Genomic DNA, 19,974 nt, shown 5'->3' on the forward strand with positions numbered 1-19,974 from the left:
CAGTTCGTAGTGATGCACCAATGTTGGTTTCTTTGTTTTAATGAATGCACCATGGTAATATAAGATGTTAATATTAGAGGAAACTGGGGCAGGTGTATATGGGAACTCTGTGTTATTTTGCAACTTTTCTGTAAATTCAGTATTACTCCAAAATAGAAAGTTTATTAGAAGGAATGTGAAATTACTTCTTTGCTTGAAACGTTTTATGACTTCTCATTTGATTCACAGTAAAAGCTAACATCCTGACATTGGCCTACAAAACTCTACCTGATCTGGTTTCCCATTACCCTTGGTATTCTCTCCTCGCCTCACTCTGTCTCAGCCATATTGGCTGCCTTGTTTCTTCAGTATACCAAGCCCACGGCTACCTTAGGGCCTTTCCACCAACTGCTTCATCTGCTTGGAATGCTTTTTCCCAAACATCCAAACAACTAAATCTTTCATCTCCTTTATGTATGCGCTCAAATATCACCTTTTCAAGAAAGCCTACCTCAACTTCCTTTAAAAAATTGCAACTTTGCCTCTTTAAAATTAAAAAAAAAGAGAGAAAGAAAAAATTTTTTAAAAAGCGGGGTCTCCTGGGTGGCTCATTTGGTTGAACATCTTACTCTTGATTTCGGATCAGGTCATAACCCCAGGTCTTGGGGTTGAGCTCCATGTTGGGCTCTGTGCTGAGCGTGTAGTCAGTTTAGGATTCTCTTTCTCTCCTTCTGCTCCTGTACCCCTCTCTCCTGCTTATGCTCGCATTCTCTCTCTCAGATTAAAAAAAAATAATAATAATGAAAATAAAACCTTTAAAATTGAGGCTTTGTAACTATCCCCCTTTCCCCTACTGGCCTCTATACTCCCAGTTTTCTCTTGTTTTATCCTCTCCTTTTGCTATAGCTTATCACCATGCTATATATTTTACGTGTTTTTTATTGTTTTTAATCGTTTGTCTCCTATTAAACCGTAAGTTTTAAAAAGGCAAGAATTGTTATCTGTTTTGCTTCCTTATGCCAAATTCTAAAACACTGTCTGACACATACAAATGTGCATGTTTTGGTTAAATGAATGGACTTGACTGGTTATTTGAATTTAGTCATCCTTGATTTGTAGTCATCATGAAACACTGAATTGTTGATCATTTTCATATATCATGTTGTTTCTTGCCTCCAAGCCTTTGCTCAAGCAAGTTCTTGTGCTTGGAATGCCTTTTCTTATCCTTTTTTTCCTTTTTCAGTTTTTAAGATTCATATCAGGTGTAATTCAAGGAAGCCTTCCTTGAAATGTCAGGCTGGCTTACATGTACTCTTGAGAGGAGGTACCACCCTGTCTCTGCACTTTACAAACTTGTAAAATAATTCCTTTTGGGTTTCTTTATTTCACTAGAGAGTTGGGAATGTGTCTTACTCATTTTGGGAATATCCAAGCTTGGTACATAGGGAGCATTCAGTGAATGTTTTAATGTAATAATGACGTGACCAAAGTCACTGAGCTTTGGAGCAGTAGAATTGTGATTTCAATCCGAATCTTCTGAGCATAAAATTTAACTCTATTTGCTAAACTGTGTTTTCTAGGAAAAGGTGGCTGACCTTAAAATAATAGAAAAATAGTTCTTTTTATACAGGTAGGAGGTAGTTAATGCATTTTATAGTCCTGAGCAATTTGCTTCTTGTCATTTGTGAAGCTGCCAGTGCTGATGAGAACATGAGTTGTGCTTTTTTTTCTAAGACACTGGCTGAAATAGATGAACAGAGGGTTATTATAGTCAGCAATTTTTAATTTTGATGAAACTGGGCTCTTGTTGGGATAACACTGTTGAGATTTTTGTTGCCTCAAAGGGGAATGCTAGAATTCCAAACTGCTCATGAGGCATTCATGCTTTTGCTAGATGCACTTCCACTGATATGGAAATTGCTGTTAAGATTGAGTTAAAAATGATTAGTTTGTTAACATGATTTCTGATAGTTGGCCCCCATATTAGGTAAATTAATTTTGCATTTAAAATGCTGTATAATCTTAGATAATGAGCTAGACTTCCAACTACCTTTTATGGTAAGCATTCTGAATTTAAACTCTCCTCTGAATATTTTTATCATTGTTGTAGTCTGTAAGCCAATCTTTTTGTAATGTTGCCTAGCCTTTAGTACTAACAGAAGAGGAGATAATTTAACTCTATAAATTCTGAAAAGGCTTCAGCAGCTTTCAGCCCCATTAATGGGAATGAAAATAATGATTAGGCTTGGGATTGAGTAATCAAAAACAAATATTCCTTGGAAGGCATTCCTGATTTTGTGCCTTGTTTGAACTTTACTAACCCTGTAAGTGTCCAAAATGTTGAAATCAGCAAGGAATTCAATCTGGTCTTTATGTTAGAGGATACTATTAGCTTACTTATAATTTTATCCAAATAGTTAGTGAGAATGATATTGAATAACGTAAGACCTTGCTCAATTGGAACAGAAGCAAGCTGCTGCTTAGAAATTAAGATGCTCCCATTGTTGAGGAGACTCGTCAGAGTCCTGACAGTATAAATATTGACATGCTGAGATATGTCAATATTTACCATAGAGTTTGGAAGTTGCCAAGTTCCTGTTTAAGAAATGTGACCCTAGCATTGAACACAGTATATCAATAAATAAGGGACATGTCCAATGAACAGCTGCTGAGAGAAAGTAGGATAACATCTGTGTAAACTTTGGGGCACTTAAAGTTAAATTAAAAAAAAAATATTGACAATTCTTTGGTAATTTGTAGGTAGATATAAAATAGTAGGTATATAAATAGTAGGTATATAAAATAGTATACTGATATAATTTCATATTTGGGCTTAACTTATGTTTTTAAAAAATGACAGCATGGTTGCAATTTATAATTTTATAAATTAGTTGTGCAATGATACTCATCTATAAATTGAATCAAAATTTCTTGCCTTAATACTGTGTTTGGGAACCAACCTCATCATCTTGCACATTATTCTTATAAAAATTGGCTCAAGTCAAGACTTAGCTATTACTTTTGGGAAGTTTATGCTCTGAGAATTTAGCAATAGAAAAAAACATAAGTTTGTGAAGTTTAAATGTGATGAGAAAATTTGTTCTGTTATTATTTGACAACTATGTCTCAGAAGAAAAATGAGAATAAAGAGCAACTAAAGTTGATATGTTTGGTTGAATGTCATAGTTCACTACTGTTCTCATAGGAATATCACTGTAATAGAACATTTGATGCAAAGTAAAGAGACATTTGAAGCTTTCCAAGTCATTGGAACCATACAAACAATCTTCCATCTGTTTTGCAGACGTCTAGAAAAAGGTTAAACTGAGCATTCTTTGAATGATAGTCCTAAAACAGTCCTAGAAGAGCGTTAACTATGGGTATCAAGACTGACCCTCTTGTTGCTTTTCTTATAACAGAGATTGATGGCTTTTATATAGTAATTGAATCATTTAACCACATCACACTGTTATGTTTATATTGTGAAGAATGGATGCAAAGTATAATTGAGGTTGTATATTCTGCCAGGAGTTACATTTATTTCTATAAAGATCTTATAAACATAAAAAAGCAAATTGTATTTAGAGGTCCATAAAAGTCTTTTAATCTATTCTTTTCAGTGTAGTAAAGATAGAAGAGAAAAAATTTTAAAATTTAAATTGTTTTGATCCCTCTTGCTGAGATCATTTGTCGATACTTTGAGGTAAGCTGTTGAGATTTAAGGAGAAAGCATTAGACTTATTAATTAGTGATTTTTAAAACTTGGAAAACATATTTTTGCAGTGTCACCAAGACTTGAACCTTTGTTTTGAATATACTTCCCCCCCGCCGCCGAATCATTAGGATTATGACCATTATGCAAAGTTGGCTCCTTGACCAGTTGTCTTCTTGAACCATTTGTTACCGATTATTTATCATGTAGTGATAACAAAGTTGCCCAGTCTTTTCAAAATGTCATGCATTTTAGATGTGATGAGAGTGTAAGCGTATTAAGCTGAAAGTGTAAAACTTGCTGTTTGATGTTGAATATTGTAAGTTTAATGTTTCCCAAAGTTTGGTACTCCTGTCACTGATAGAATACACAGATTGCTGACTTACAGCTATTTTGCAGGTATGAGATAATTGAGGTATGAGATAATTGAAGTTTAGAGAATTAAATGATTTGCTGAAGTCTACACAACCAAGGCATGACAGTGAGGATTCATACTGAAGTCTGACTGATTCCAAAGCCTAAAACAACGTTCTTGGCCTCATACCTGAACCATCTATAGTTAGATCTAGATTTTGGTACCCCTGGAGTCAGATCTGAGCTGCTCCCCACACCTCAGTTTCACTTTCTGTTCTGTTGGTTTTGTTGTCAGCGGCTTCAAGCTTGCAGTGTTAGAACATCAAGTCCAGTAGAGAAGAATGTATATCCAAAGTCCTGGAATTGAGCTTCACTGGTCTTTGTGGTCCTGACTTGAATCATGTGCTCATCTCTAAGTTAGTTAATGGTGCATGACATACCAGTATTTCTGGTGTAATGCTTATTACATAAAGACTGTTACTAAAGAGTCAACACTGAGTTCACTGCTTCTTAAATAGGGTCCTAAGTTTTGAAGTGTTAAATTACATATTTAAGTTGTATATTTAAGAATATCTTTCTAATAGATGATGTTTTCTCTTTTTACAAAAGTACTCTTTCACAACGTAATCAACATGATGGTCAAATAATACTTACTGAACCCTCTTCTTTTTAAACATTTTACTGTGAAAAAATTTAAAAATTTTGAGAGAATAATTTTGAGAGAATAATAGATCCCTGTGTACCCATCACCTAGCACAACAATTATCAGCTTGTTCATCTTTTGCTCTTTTGTTTTTATCTTGAAAATAAATATGTAATTATTTATCCAATTAGGAATGGGTTGTTTATAACTTACTATCATTTGAACCATGTGAAGTCATTTGTGTGTGTGTGTGTGTGTGTGTGTGTGTGTGTTAAAAATTGTTAAATACTGGCAATTTCATATAGTTCCTGAATAGTTGTGTATGGCTGAATTAGGTAGTGTCACCAGTTGAGGATATGTTGTAGGGATCTTTTTGTCAGGTTTAAATCTGATTTGTACCCCAATCTTATTATTCATCGTCTGGTTGCCATTGGAAGTAGGTAGATAAATGGGTACAGTTGTAAGTAAATGGTGGGTTTGTGAATGGGGGAAAAAGGACAGTGCAAGTCCTATTTCTTTTCTAGAACGTGTGTTTAGTTTGATTTCATTTCTGAGCAGCACATTTTTCAAGTAGGATAGACTGTATATATGCTTAACTGATGGTATTTCATAGGAACTCCCTCACTCTTCTGAAATTAAAATACAAGAGAGGTGTCAGAATTTCAAGGCTTAAGAAATCATAAGTACTAAGTTCTTAATGAAAAAATGACTGTTGTTTAGCTAATGCTGTATTTCAGGTATTATCTTATCTCTTCAGTTCTGTTAAGTGTCATTCTCACATGAAACTCTGCAATTAGGACTGAAGTGTTCTTGTGAAAGTTTAGAAAGTTTCCAAAATGATAAGTATACTCTCGTCCTTTCTGCCAAGTTTATTTGTAATTAAGAGTGTCCATTTGATGAAGATAAAGGAAGTTCTGGAACCGTGGGTCCAATTTTCAGGGCATTTTGGATCGAGGTGTTAGATTTTATGTGGGAAATTTATTCAGGCCTTTTATTGTTTTTAAATTCTTAGTTCATTGGGTAAAGAAAAAAGGAGAGGAAGTGAACTTTAAATGAATCACTGAAACTAATGATTATTAATGGTGTTTGTAAAAGATAAGCAGAGGAAATGAGCAGTAATACGATATTTGGAATGGCAGCAGCTGGCATTCCACAGTTATAACAGAGGTAATTGAGAATGGACTATGACCATGGCAAAGATGCCTTAATTTTTAGACTTATTTTATAGTTCTAATGCTTTATTTCTGAAGCATCAGACTATTAATGTGTAACTTGAACTTAGCTGTATTTTACAAGTTTTTGAACAAGATTATGCCAACAGTCTTAGCTATATTTTACTCTTACCTTGGGGAACCGTCCATCCTAATTTGCCTGGGGTTAAGAGGGTTACTGTACCTGGACTTTCCGTGTTGAAACCAGGAAAATCTCAGACAAACCTGGACCGCTGGTCACTTTAGTTTCATTCCTAAATTACTAGAATGGGGATAATATTGACATGATTAGAAAAATATTGAATAATATGTTTTTTATCATTAAAGTTTAGGAAACTGGAACGTGAAAACATTGTTTCAAGAAACGATTTCTTCTATAGAAAGTTAGCTTAATATTTTTAATTGCCTTGGAAATTTAAAGGTAAATTGATTAAACAAAACTGAATTTACCCTTTAGGTAGGTGCTGGCATGCTATTAATTAAAATTATAGGAAAAAATAATGAAAATTCTAGGAATGAATTATTAATTAAAAAAAAGTCTTCAATTGGGAATTCTGTTAAGATTAGTATGGATAATCAATGCTTTAAAAAAAAATACTGAACAAATGGGAAAATAGTCATCCTCTTTGCATTTAGTTTTCTTGAATTGTGTGACGTTTGTATTATTAAAAGTAAATAGCCCAGTGTTTGTGACATAAACCTTTCTTTCCTTTTTATTGAGTAATATATTTGGTCCTGTCCTTGAATTTTTATAATATGATAGAACTTAAAAAAAAATTATTACCGTGCTTTTGGTTTACAATTTACATTTTTTTTTCTTTTCCTCCTTAAGAAAAAAATAAGGTTAAACAAAATAACATGATCGGGAATCTAATTACAGACTCTTAGTGGCAATGTGCTGTGTGCTAATCTTTATTCTGAACTCACTTTAGGTATCAGCCTACTTTTCTCAACAAGGGGGCACTTAAGTTAATTGCTTCATTAGAAACATGCATTTAGTCTCTTCTGATCTGGCATAGCTGCAGAAGTTTGAACACCTGCAGCCCAAGCAGCTTGAAAAGAAGCTGTAATTTAACTATAAAGGAAAATAAAAGAAGCTCAAGTTCAAAATGGTGTTATCAATGATACAGTGTTGTCACTAACTTGAGCTGACCTAAGAGAGTTGGCTTCTGCACTGCTTCTTATCAGCATCCAAAAGGGCATACAAAATTCTTTGTAAACTAATTTAAAAAGCGTCTTGTTTATTCAGAGGCAACTGTGAATGGTATTTGTTCAGAGTGTAGATCACATCAACTGCATACCAGCCAACAACTTATTTCTCTCCTAAGAAGGAAGCCAAGTATCAGAGACACAAAGTACTAAAGATAAGCTTCTCAATTCTCAACTGTTCTGAGCTCTCAATAAAGCTACTGATGTACAAATTGGGGTGGGACCCAACTGTTTCCACCTGCAGGCATGTCTTAGATCCTTGGCTCTGGCTGGGAGAGGTGCTGATACCAGTGCGACCTTTAGTGCCCTTAGAAAACAAAACATAGGCTTTCTTATGGCCCTAATCAATCAGTCCCTCTGAAGAGGATTCCACCCCTTTCTTGAAGTATTCTTGGGGCAGAAAAACTGTGGCTGAGTATTCCCATTTATAGGGCTGGCTAAAGCAAAGACATCATTGGTTTGCCCTTAGGAATCTTAAAAGACATGGCAAGTCATCCTTTCTTCTGCTTTGTGGTTGGTTCTTAGATATTTTGTATTTGATATTTAATGAGGGGGTGACCTCAGTAAGTAAAGAATGAATTTCTTTCAAAAGTGATTCAAATAGTATATTATCAGGAAATTAAAACTCGGTTGATAGAAGACATATCTGAGGCTCCTGAGGCACTCACTACAAAGTATTTACAGGATACTGACTTGTGCTATTAATATGCAAGTGCTTAAACATGACTCACAGCATCCACAGTTTCAAATCTGAGTATAATAAAATAATGGAATCTTTAAAATAATTTGATTTAGTTTTAGCTATAAAAACCTAGAGTTGACCAGACATTGGAAAATATTTGAAACATGAATAATTCAAAGATGTTAAAACAAATCTGATCCCTAAATGTCTTTTTAACATTATTGAGGTTAAAGCCCTGTATATCATTGTGAAAGTAGGATGAAGTATCTGAAATAATCAATTTTAGACTACTTTGTGTCAATAATTAATTTGTCTTTTGGTCCCCCTAGGGTAAAAATATCAGTGAAACCAGTTGCTTTTTATCAGCAGTTCTAAGTGCTGAGTTTTCTTTTTCACAAAGTTACATTAATTGCTAACAATGGCCATGTTCTTGAGGCTTATTTAAGATGAAATAATCAGTGTCAGTTTGTGTATCTGTGTGTTTGTATATAAATTCTAGAGGCAAAAAGTGGCCTTCGTAAGTAGTTTCTATTACCCTCCCCCAACCAAAGTTGTGGATTTGAGGCCTATGAGAATTATGTAAGGCTTTAAGCTATGTGTCTTTTTCAATGAATGGCATAGAAAAACAGCAATATGCATTTTCCAGTAATTTTCAAATTTAAGGATTACAGAGCATGTGGGTAATTAGCTGCATGGTAAGTGGTTTTGACTAATTGATTTAAAAGAAAATATTCCCAAATGAATAAAGCATTTCAGAAGTAAGCACATCTAGGCAAAAAACAAAACAAAACAAACAAAAAACCCCCAAAAAACAAAACAAAACAAAAAACCTCAGTGTAGGAAAATTTTTGACTAAATGAAATATTTAAAAAGAATTATATTTTTTCAGTGATTATGTTATAGTCAAGTCTACAGATTTGTATATTTTTAACACAAACATGCTTAATTGATGTGGCTTCAAGTATGGTTATTTTAAAACTTTGTCTCTTACTGGGAAGAAGAATAAACGTTCCTCTGAGTACACTTTAGGTAGCAGTTAGAATTATTGTTAATTTATCAATTTAGAGGTATCTTACATTCTTAATTTTAGATACTCTTTCTTTTATTCTGGAAATTGCCCTGCTTCCTTATGCTTTTTACTGTAAGACAGAATAGCTCTAGCATTCTATAATTAAGCATCTCCTCCACTCCCAGAAGATAGAGATTTGTAGTAAAATTGGTTTTGTGAAGAGCTGACAAAGTGAGTTGTTTTTATTTTCATGTTCAATTGTGTGAAGAGCTGACAAGGAGCGTTTCTTCATATTTCAGTTGTTGGTATTCTCATATGCAATTGTTAATTGAGAAAAATAATATGCTTTATGAGAATGTAATAGTTTTTTAATTAAAAAATTAAAAAAAATTGTTAATGTTTATTTTTGAGAGGGAGAGACAGAGTACAAGCGGGGGAGGGGCAGAGAGAGAGACACACACACACACAGAATCCAAATCAGGCTCCAGGTTCTGAGCTGTCAGCAAAGAGCTCGATGTAGGGCTTGAACTCACAAACCATAAGATCATGACCTGAGCCGAACTCTGACGCTCAAACGACTGAGCCACCCAGGCGCCCCAAGAATATAGTAGTTTTAAATTGAGAAAGTGAATTAAAACTGCTTTAAGATTTTGCTCTTGTTAAAACTTACTAATCAGTTGTCAGTCAAGTGTCAGTTAACAATTTACTTTGGATTTTTACAGCATGTTATACATTTTGTTCATAAAAATGGAAGAAATTTTGTACCTTCTCCCTGAATAAAAGATTAAAGAATTCTTTTTAGCTTTTTTTTTTTTATTAACAAAATTTTTTTTTAATGTTTATTTATTTTTGACACAGAGAGACATAGAGCATGAGCAGGGGAGGGACAGAGAGAGAGGGAGACACAGAATCTGAAGCAGCTCCAGGCTCTGAACTGTCAGCACAGAGCCTGACGCGGGGCTCGAGCTCACAGACCGCAAGATCATGACCTGAGCTGTTGGATGCTCAACCGACTGAGCCACCCAGGCACCCCAAGAATTCTTTTTAGCTTTTTAAGGATCATCTAGCAAGAGATTCATGCTTTGTGATTAAAGAATAATTCTAGTTTTTCATCTTTGGCAATTTGTGTGCTTTGTTCCTGGTTTTGACTTTTTGTAATGTTTTTTTTTTTTTCTTTTTGTAATGTTTTTTTCTTTGTATATTTGTAATTTTTAGGGTAGTTTTTGTTTTGGATGTTGGTTTCTACAGCTTAAGTATCTCTCTTTTTTTTGTAAAATTTTTTCAACGTTTGTTTTTGAGAGAGTGAGAGACCAAGTGCGAGTGGGGGAGGGGAAGGGAGAGAGGGAGACACAGAGTCTGAAGCATACTCCATAGTCTGAGTTGTCAGCATCAAGCCCACTGTGGGGCTTGAACTCATGAACTGTGTATGAGATCATGACCTGAGCCGAAGTCAGATGCTTACCCGACTGAGCCACCAAAGTGCCCCTTTCAGCCTTTCTTAATGAAGTGCACATGGTCAAGGGATATTCCAGTATTAGAAGGAATATAGTTATTTGCTTTGAATCAAATATGTGTCATACCACAGTTTGGTAAGTTTGAGGTCAATTTGGGCAAGATTCTAGAGTAAATTAGCAGAAGAATGGTTTTTGAATTCATAGAAAAAGAACCTCTAATCATTAGAAATGAAAGTGGGATTAGTAAGAAAAGTCTTTATTCTTCATATTGGTGAGCATAGTTTTTTTTTTTTCAGCACACAACTTGGGCAACTCGTTTGGCACTTACGGGCTTCTGTTTTATCTGTAAAAATTATAAACCAATATTGAATAGAACTGTGATTTACTGTTTGATGCTTGGTTAACTATTGTACAGTGTTCTGTTTTACTAATATTTCTTTGGTGCTTTGTGTAGCTGAGAGACCAATATAGAAAACATTATTATTTAGGGTGCCTGGGTGGCTCAGTTAGCTAAATGTCCACTTTGGCTCAGGTCATGATCTTACAGTTCGTGAGTTTGAACCCTGCTTCGGGCTCTTTGCTGACAGCTCAGAGCCTGGAGCCTGCTTCAGATTCTGTATCTACCTGTCTCTCTCTGCTCCTCCCCCACTCATGTTCTGTCTCTCTCTGTCTCTCAAAAATAAATAAACATTAAAAAATTAAGAAAAAAAGAAAACATTATTATTTGATAGCCAAAATTTCTTACAAAAATATTAATTTAATTATTTTATAACAGGTGACCAGAAATGGAAAGAAAAGTAAGCAGAATTTGTTTTGCTTCTGAACCAGATATAATTCATTTTCTACAAATTGCTTGGGAGAGAACGCTAGCATCTGGTTTTGTTATTACACTTACTGATGGTCAGTCAGCATGGACCGGAACAGGTAATATTCAAAGCAAGTTTTTTAAAGGTGAAATTTCAGTAATGTGCTGTTTTTTAGTCTTCAGTGATACTTCATATTAAAGTGTTTCTTTAGTAGGTACTGGGTAAAATGAGCATGATTGCTTTTACTTGTTATTGCTGTCTAATTTACATGTAGATTTGTTAAGATTGAATGCCATTTTATATAATTAATAGAAGGATAGATAAATAAGCATGTAACCCAGTAAATTCTGGTTAGTAGTTTAGTCTTAATACTTAGAGTTGGTCAGGGTTTTTAAATGATGTCTTTATACAAAACATAAATAGTACTTTATACATATATGTATTTTCAGGACCCCAGGGAAATACTGGGAGGCATAAGAAGGTGGGTTGGCTGGGCCAAGGGATTGTGTTGGCTTGGAGGAGTGGGGTGGTAGTGATTTGCTTTTTATTTCACACACTTATATTGTTTGAATTATTTTCTAGTATACATGCATTACATATGTAACAAAAACAAAACAGAATCCATGGTGTAAAATTTTGTAAGTCAAGGTTCAAACTGTATGTGGTATTTTCGCTATTACTTCATGAAATAGACTTTTAATTTATGTTTGGCAGTGATCTTTTAAAAAGTCTGATGCCCCTGCAATTAATTATTATTTGTGGAACATGGCAGGTCTAAAGTGAAAATACATGGAATTATCTTTTGCTCATATAGCAGTTTTTATACTTTATTAAAGTATTTTATTGAAAGATTTGAAAAAGTATTTACGCAGTTATGTAACAGTCATTTCTAGAGTTATGTTGTAAATAATGTTTTAGGTAAAATAAATTTGTCATGTTAATTTATATACCATTTGTATCTTCTATCAATTTTGAAATATTTCCCTAAAACTTGTTACTGTAATTATTATATCATCTTTTAAAATTACATGGTAAAGTTTTCTTTCTTGGATGTTAAAAATTCTGTTACACAGTGCAGTCAAACTGACTTTATACTTGCAGAGTTTATTTATTTATTTATTTTAATTCTCCTTTTTTGACAGCAAGGAATGCTGATGTAAGTATTATTAAAATAAAGAGTTTTCAAGGATAATGTTTGCAGTACCTGTTATGGTCTCTGTTTAAGCTGTAAATTTCCTTTTTTTTTTTTTTTTTTTTTTTTTTTTAAGAGCGCAAGCAGGGGAGAGGGACGGGGTGGGGGGGGAGAGAGAGAGAGAGAGAGAATCTTAAGCTTAGCATGGAGCCTGATGTAAGGCTTCATCTCATGACCCTGAGATCATGACTTGAGCTGAAATCAAGAGTCAGATGATCAACCAGCTAAGCCACCCAGTTGCCCCAGCTGTAAATTTCTATGTAAGAGAAATCAGTTGTTGCCTTTTATGAGTGAGAACTTGTTAGGTTAGTTCTGTGTATGCTGGTAAAGGTGTACCCAGGTGACAATAGCTCTGTTTTGAAAAGGAGGTGCATAGGGTTGAAGATCATGGCAGTAGGTTAATGCCAGTTATCTGGAGAGAGAGCAGTTTCAACTGCACAGCCCAGGATACGGGTCCTAGGTGAAGTGGTTGCTTGTATGTAGGGAATACTGAATACTTTCTTTATAACATAGATATTCACAGTTGACAAATGGCTTATTCTGTATAATAAATTATGATTAGACAGATGACTTTGAGATGCTTTAAGAGATGTAATTATCAAAAGAAAATATAAATTGTAATCTAGTTAGTAAAATTCATTCACCAAACCAAAGAACAATAAAATGTTGTTTTAATTTTTTTTTTTTATTACTAAGGATTGGGAATAAACGAGTACTCCGATTAACTGTTAAATCTTGATTTAACCGGAAATTTAAGTTGAATTTACATTTATGGAACATTTTGTGTATGTCAAACAGAATGTGCTGGCAGTTGTTCTTAATACTATTATTATGAATATTGTTTCCCTAGGCTAGATTAATTAGGAACAAGGAATGCATGTGATTCATCAGTTATTGTTTAGAAGTATCTAGACCAGTGCCTAGAAAATACATGCTCAATAGATATTCTTTGGAAGAGAGAATGAAAAGATGCCTCAAATATATAAAACTTTCTAGGAAAGAAAAGAAAGAGAACCATTTATTTTAGAGTTAGCATGTTTTTTAATGAAAACTCCAGTTGTATATTTATTTAATGTTGACATTAGTCGTAAATGTAGTATATTTTGCAGTTTGTTTTCCAGCTAATGAATAGTGTGAGAAAAATATGATGTATGATTTCTGTATCCTTGGTGAATTGTTAACATTTTGGCTTCCTTACTAAACAGGCTTTCAAGCAGAACATTTTATAATGCACCATATATGGTCATTTTATTTTCAAAAATATTTAAGTTTTAATCTCACAAATGTTTTATATCTTTCATTATTCATTTCTATTTTCTTGTGTACATTTCAGGGACAAAGTATCAAGCCAAATAATATAACATTGTCTCCATGTTTAGTTAAGGCTTATTACATAAATATGATTTGGTTTGGCACTTTATAGATAGACAATAACATGATTAAGAACATTGAAACAATTACATAATTGAAACATGAAAATGGATTTCCTTCCTATACCTCATCCTGTTTTTTTGTACAATTTTTTGATTGCTGCAACCTTCAATTTGGGTAATTTTTTTTCTCTTTTCATTTGAGTGAAATTAAAAGGATGTGGGGTTCCTTTTAATCTCCCACACACTAAATTCACTGATTTCTTTTCCATTAGTAATGTTTTATCTAATGAATGTTTTGAGATCTAATTATCATGTGGTCTGTCATCACTTCAACATTATAGAGGGTTATATCGCAGAGTTAAGTCACAAAGTAGGTTAATGATTGATGACTATTATGTGACCTTTATAAGAATTTCAGTCAGTGAGGAGAAACGTATATTACCCATCTCTAGAGTAGTTTAAAGTTTATTGAAAAGTAAATTAAACTTTATTAACACATTTATTGTCACATAATTATATCTACTTATAGGTGGCCTAAGCATTGATATTTAGTGACCTATTTGGAGATTATATGACAGGGTTCAGTGGACAAAGGATTTTTAATAAAGGTAGTAGAGTAGGTCCATGATGTGATATCATCAAAGATCCTTAATAGGGGGTGCCCGGGAAGCTCAGTTGGTTAAGCGTCTGCCTCTTGATTTTTGCTCAGGTCAGGATCTCACAGTTTGTGAGATCGAGTCCCACTTCAGGCTCTACAACTCACAATGCAGAGCGTGCTTGGGATCCTCCTTGGGATCCTGTCTCTTCTCTCTGTCCCTCCCCTGCTCGCATGTGCTCTCTCTTTCTCTCTCTGTCTCTCAAATAAATGAACATCAAAACAGCAAGATCCCTAATGGGATAATAAGGTGGTCTTCGAAGCACTGACACAAACCTAGGATATGCACGGTTCCTTATGCATAAGTATCCAAAAGAAAAAAAATCTTCGTTCCTTATTTACATCTTCATCTACCCACAAATAGTGTTAAAATGATGCTTTCTTGATTCCTACATGTCTGAGAACAATTCCTTGGTTTTTGGTCATGTTGGCCTGCTCCCTTTTTATGCCATTATTATGCGGTTCAGCTGTATCCTTGCTGAATTTTATTATTTCCATGGCTTTTATTTTTGGTCACCAAAGGTTTTGGAACATTGAATGCTTACAGCTGTACTTCTTCCAGATGTTCTTAGCACAAAATTCAAAACTGGTGACCAAGTTTTTCCGGGATTGAAGTTTTAAATAGGCAGTCAAAATTTCACATTTACCATTAATGGAAATGTTCAAGTACATTTTTTCTGAATTTTTTTCTTACAGTTTTTAAAGGGGGAAGTGTAAATAGAAAATTTCCTTTCATGTTTTTTTTTTTTTTCTCAAAAATGGCATGTTCCATAACAATAATCATCACAGCATTTCACAGATGGCATAACATAAGAGAATATCGAAGAGAATACCTAAGATGTTAGCACTTGAATCTAGGCTGCATAAGGCTGGCATTTTTCTCTGTCTGTTAAACTTGTATCCCTGGTGCGTAGAATGTTACCTGGCACATAGTAGATGCTGATTAAGTATTGTTTTGAATAAGAGAGTTGAATCAATAAATTCTCGGAAGTATTTTCAGGTAGATATCTTTTCATTTTAATGAAATTTAGAATGCTTTTTACTGGATGTTTCATCAGTAGACATAATTTTCGTTTGTGTTTTCTTATAAATTTTTTCTGTAGTGGCATTAAAGATGGTTTCTACAGATGTATTTCCTATTTCTCTGTGAAATATTTTCTCTTCCTAGGTCTTTATAACTTCAAAATTATAAAATATGAAATTATTCCTTAAAAGGAAGCATTTGTCTTCTTATTTTTATGTTTTTTTTTTCAGAAGCACCAATAGGGTATTTAGAAGGTCAGTTAGATTTGATAGTGGTGATCATCTTAAATCTGCCTCTGCTTCAGAGATAGACAAAACATATGAAAGTATTTTAGAACCTGTAAAATCACATAAAGAACATAAAATATTTTTTAAAAGAATATAAAATATCTTTATTCTTACCTCTTTTCAAAGTCTGTGTTAACATTCATATTTTAATATCAGAACTTACCAAAAAAGGGTAATGAAAGATATATGGAGATATTTCAAACCCTTTTCTTCATTGCCTGTCATGAGGCTTCCATGTACACTTGATAGGATTCTGACCAGTGGAATGAAAATCCATGTTAAATTTTTGGAGATTCTTTAGTAAAGATTCCATTATAGTATATTCTGTAGTATATCATACTAATGTATTTTTTTTAATATCATGGAAAGAAATAGTTTTTCCAGTGTCCCGTATCTGCCTCACGACAAAACCAAACAAGCAGAGAGACGATAAGTATGAACCCCAGTTTGACCACGTATCTACTCTGTGTCCATAGAGCATTACTTGCTCTGAGCCTCAGTTTTAGCACTTGAGAAATGAAAATGTCTATCAGTGTTATAAGGGATAAAATGGATAAATGTAACCTTTGAATATAAAAAGATGGGACCACATGAGTCTTTCATCATTGCAGTAGCCTGAATTGACACAGGAAACCATCCAACCACACACATGTTTCAAACAAATGTTAGGTTAAATCTTGTAATTTGAAAAGCAAAAAGACACGTTGCAGCTTTAGAATGTAATAAAGGGAAATCCCTGGTGCCATCTACGAAAAGGTATCGGGAAACCAAAGTGGTTAACGGGAACTAGAACTTAACTATAGGTCCATGGAATATCTGAACTAGATGTGTGTCTAAATGGCTGTGACTGCACTACCTGAGTGGGGTGCAATGTTGAGAGTGCAGGCCTCTCAAGGAACTGGAACTCGCTCTCAATGTCAAGAAAGGAAACTGAAAAGTTATCCTGTTAATGAAATCATCCTAAAAAAGAAAAACAGAACAAAAACAAAACCTACTCTCTGGTTTGAAGATGCAACATAGAATCAGACCAGTCACTAAGAGCTATGAGTGAATAAAAGCGTGAACAAAAATCAGGGGCGCCTGGGTGGCTCAGTCAGTTAAGCCTCCGGACTCTTGATTTTGTGAGGTTGAGCTCCACTGGGGCTGCACTTTGAGCACAGACCTTGCTTAGGAGTCTCTCTCTTTCTTTCTCTCTTCCCCTCCCTCCACACTCTCTCTCAAAATAAATAATAAACTTAAAAAAAAATCCACAAAAATCAGATCCCTAAGCCTGTGTTATGTATGAATGAGGGGTGGGGGATTTACATTTGAACTCTCTGCTTCAGATGTAAAAAACAAGTGAAGAAGGTAACTTTTAAAACTGGTCCGGAGCTGTTAAGGCCTATAGAGACTCCAAGAAAGTTAAACTAGCAACCTTCATTTAAGGCCACCTCTGTTTCCCAGATCAGATGATACTCTGGCTAGAGGAGAGTCTTGTTCAAACATTGCAAAGCTTGAAAGGCAAAAAACCAGAATGAGAATGTGTCAGCAGGTAGTAGAAATGGAATTAATACTCTAAGAACCCTGCATGGAGACCAATCTGAAAGAGATTTTAAGTATATTTAAAGCCTTCCAATATTTAAAGGAAGGGTGTGGAACAGGATATTATGAAAAAGAAAGAGAATATCTAGAATTGAGAATATAATTGTTGAAGTAACAATTTCTATAGATGAATAGAGCATCAGCTTTCAATATACCTAGGTGAGGGAATTGGAAGCCGGATCTGTAATATACTGTATGTCACACAGGCGACACTCAATAAATATTAATTCCCTTCTCTTTTCTTCCTCGTCACTTGCCTCATCCACTTTCTTTATTGTTGGCACATAATGAGATGAGAAGAATGAACTCCATTTTTACTTTAATTTGACTCAGCCCATGTGAGTGAAAAATAGGCTATAGACTATTTTATCTCTTTAATAATTGAGACAAGAAAGATGTTGTAAAATACTGAGCGTATTAATCATCATAAGGAATAATTTATCTGACTTTGACATAGGAGCAGGTATACAAGACGGTAGTTTTTCTAGTAAGTTACAATGCATGTATTTCATTTGAGGGCAGAAAAAAATGCAAGGAGTCTAATGTTTTTTCAGATGAGATTTGAGGCTAAATTAACACGTTTCTTAAAAACGACTAGGTTCAGGTGCACCTGGGTGGCTCAGTCAGTTAAGCGTCTGACTTAGGCTCAGGTCATGATCTCATGGTTCGTGAGTTCGAGCCCCTCATTGAGCTCTGTCTGCTGTCAGTTCAGAGCCTGCTTCAGATGCTCTGTGCTCCTCTCTCTCTCTGCCCCTCCCCTGTTCACACACACTCTCTCTCTCAAAAGTAAATAATAACATTTTTAAAAATTGCTAGTTCAGTTAAATGGTATAATTTTACTTAAAAACGTGTGGTATGGGGATTGTTTTTACCTTTTGTTTAAATTTCTGTAACATAAGTGATAAATTAGTAGCAACAGGTAATCAAGTATGTTCTCATGTTTAGGAATTTATTTTTCATTTTGAAACTTATTTTTTCCCCCATAGTTTCCGAATCAGAGATTTCTCAAGAAGCTGATGACATGGCAATGGAAAAAGAGAAATATGTTAATGAACTGAGGAAAGTATTGATATCAGGAGGAGGACCAGCTGATGCATACAAGTTTGATTTTTCTAAAGAGTCTTGTCATTTCTCCTTTGAGAAAAACCTGAAAGATGTTTCAGTAAGTAAAACTTTCCATAATACTGTAAGTGGTAAAATGTCAGAGCATTTATTGAGGAATTTTCTAAGTAACTAGCTTATTATTACCAGAATACCTAGGAAATCAAAGTTTGAAAAGTACTTTGTTTCCAAGTTGGAAGAATGCTTCATTCAACATTATAGTCATTAAATGCTTCATATTAATTAATTGTGAAAAATAATTATTAGGAAATGTATTTAGTTGCTAATGGTTTAAAAATAAGGATAATAGAGATAATTACATGAATCAATAGTTCTGAAAGGTGGGGTCAGAAGCTTTGGACCATTGAGGCAAAGTTTATTGTAATATGTTTTGGAAAATACTGATTTTAAGAAAGAATATATATTTTCCAATAATATTTAATAATGATGACTTATTCTCAACTTCATTAGAATGTATTTGAAATTACAAATTGAAAAAATTAAGTTCAGTAAGACATGTCCTTGGGAATTAAGGTATTTTATTTATGTATCAAACTTAGAAATACTAAAATAGGAATAAATTTCAACCCAAGTTTTTCAAGGCTTACATGCTTTACAGACAAGAATATCTGCTACTTGTCCTCTTTAGTTCCTATACCAATTCAGATCAAAGTGGCTGGTTTCTGTATCAAACATATGCATCAAAATGTACTGTTTATATATTTTACCTAAGTTTATGGTATAATTAGAGATTGAATTATTTGTTTTTGACCAGTGGTTTATCATTCTGATACGATGTCTATAGTAGAATACAGGGAGGGAAATTTTTAGCCCATTATGCTTAGAGACAGTTATTGGCAATTTGTGCTGGAACTAAATTGAGTTAAAAAAATTCCTTTAAAATGACTCTTTAATTCAGAATGATTAAAGGGATTTCACCAATTAGAGAAACATGTAAAGCAACAGATGGAATCATTATTTTGAAATGTATGTTAACCTATAGAGAATAACACAGAGAGACTGGCTTCGGTAATTATTTCTGTTTAGAAGATACATACTTTTTCTACTTATCCAATTTATGTAAGTTTCAACATGCTGAGGTCCTTAAAATGATAATCTAAAATAGGTTAGGTGAGGTCTGAACTGACTACTGAAATTTTGTTATTTATTGCAAAGTGTTCTTTCCTATGACCGAAGCACAATCAAATGATGTTATGTTCAAAAGAGCTCTCGACTTTTTCTTCTGATACTTTGAAGCAGATTATCATCAAATTGGGAGTAGTACCATTTCCCATTCAACAAGCATTCATGTGTAATGACTGACATTATTTCATGTAGCTAGTTTCTGGTTTTTATCTGTTTTATGTACACTGATGCGTGAGAAATTCCAAGATTGTGAGTTACCTATTGGAAGCCTGAAAGGCTTTTGCTGTATTTGACTTGGGGGGTGTGCTTGGATTTGGATGGAGTACTTGGAAGTACATCTGATTTTGCTGCTTTTGTGAAGAAAGAACTTCAAGGATTCATGATCTATGTCTTTTACAATTGGCTTGGCATGAATCAGCATTAAAAACTGTGACAATTATCCTAAAAGGTGTCTTGCTTACCACCTTGGATATAATCAACTTTATTGAGAGAGAGAAAACCTTGAAACGCTACCTTTTCAACAGGTTTTCTCAAGAAATGGAAACAGAATAAGAGA

The 19,974-nt window shown here is 34.1% G+C and overlaps 1 protein-coding gene across 3 annotated transcripts in view; it reads left to right on the top strand.

Moving 5' to 3' along the window:
• The window catches only part of XRCC4 (X-ray repair cross complementing 4), a 247,774-nt gene that overhangs the window by 2,452 nt on the left and 225,348 nt on the right, over window positions 1-19,974 (top strand). For all 3 annotated transcript variants that reach the window (XR_006299172.1, XM_043593244.1, XM_043593240.1), the window contains exons 2-3: window positions 11,029-11,177; window positions 18,158-18,333. Coding sequence is in view for 2 of the 3 variants with exons in the window: in XM_043593244.1 (XP_043449179.1) it covers window positions 11,039-11,177; window positions 18,158-18,333 (315 nt within the window). In the remaining variant the exon portion in view is untranslated. The remainder of the gene's footprint in view (window positions 1-11,028; window positions 11,178-18,157; window positions 18,334-19,974) is intronic.

Source organism: Prionailurus bengalensis, chromosome A1 (assembly GCF_016509475.1).
Source record: "Prionailurus bengalensis isolate Pbe53 chromosome A1, Fcat_Pben_1.1_paternal_pri, whole genome shotgun sequence".
NCBI classification, from domain to species: Eukaryota; Metazoa; Chordata; class Mammalia; order Carnivora; family Felidae; genus Prionailurus; species Prionailurus bengalensis.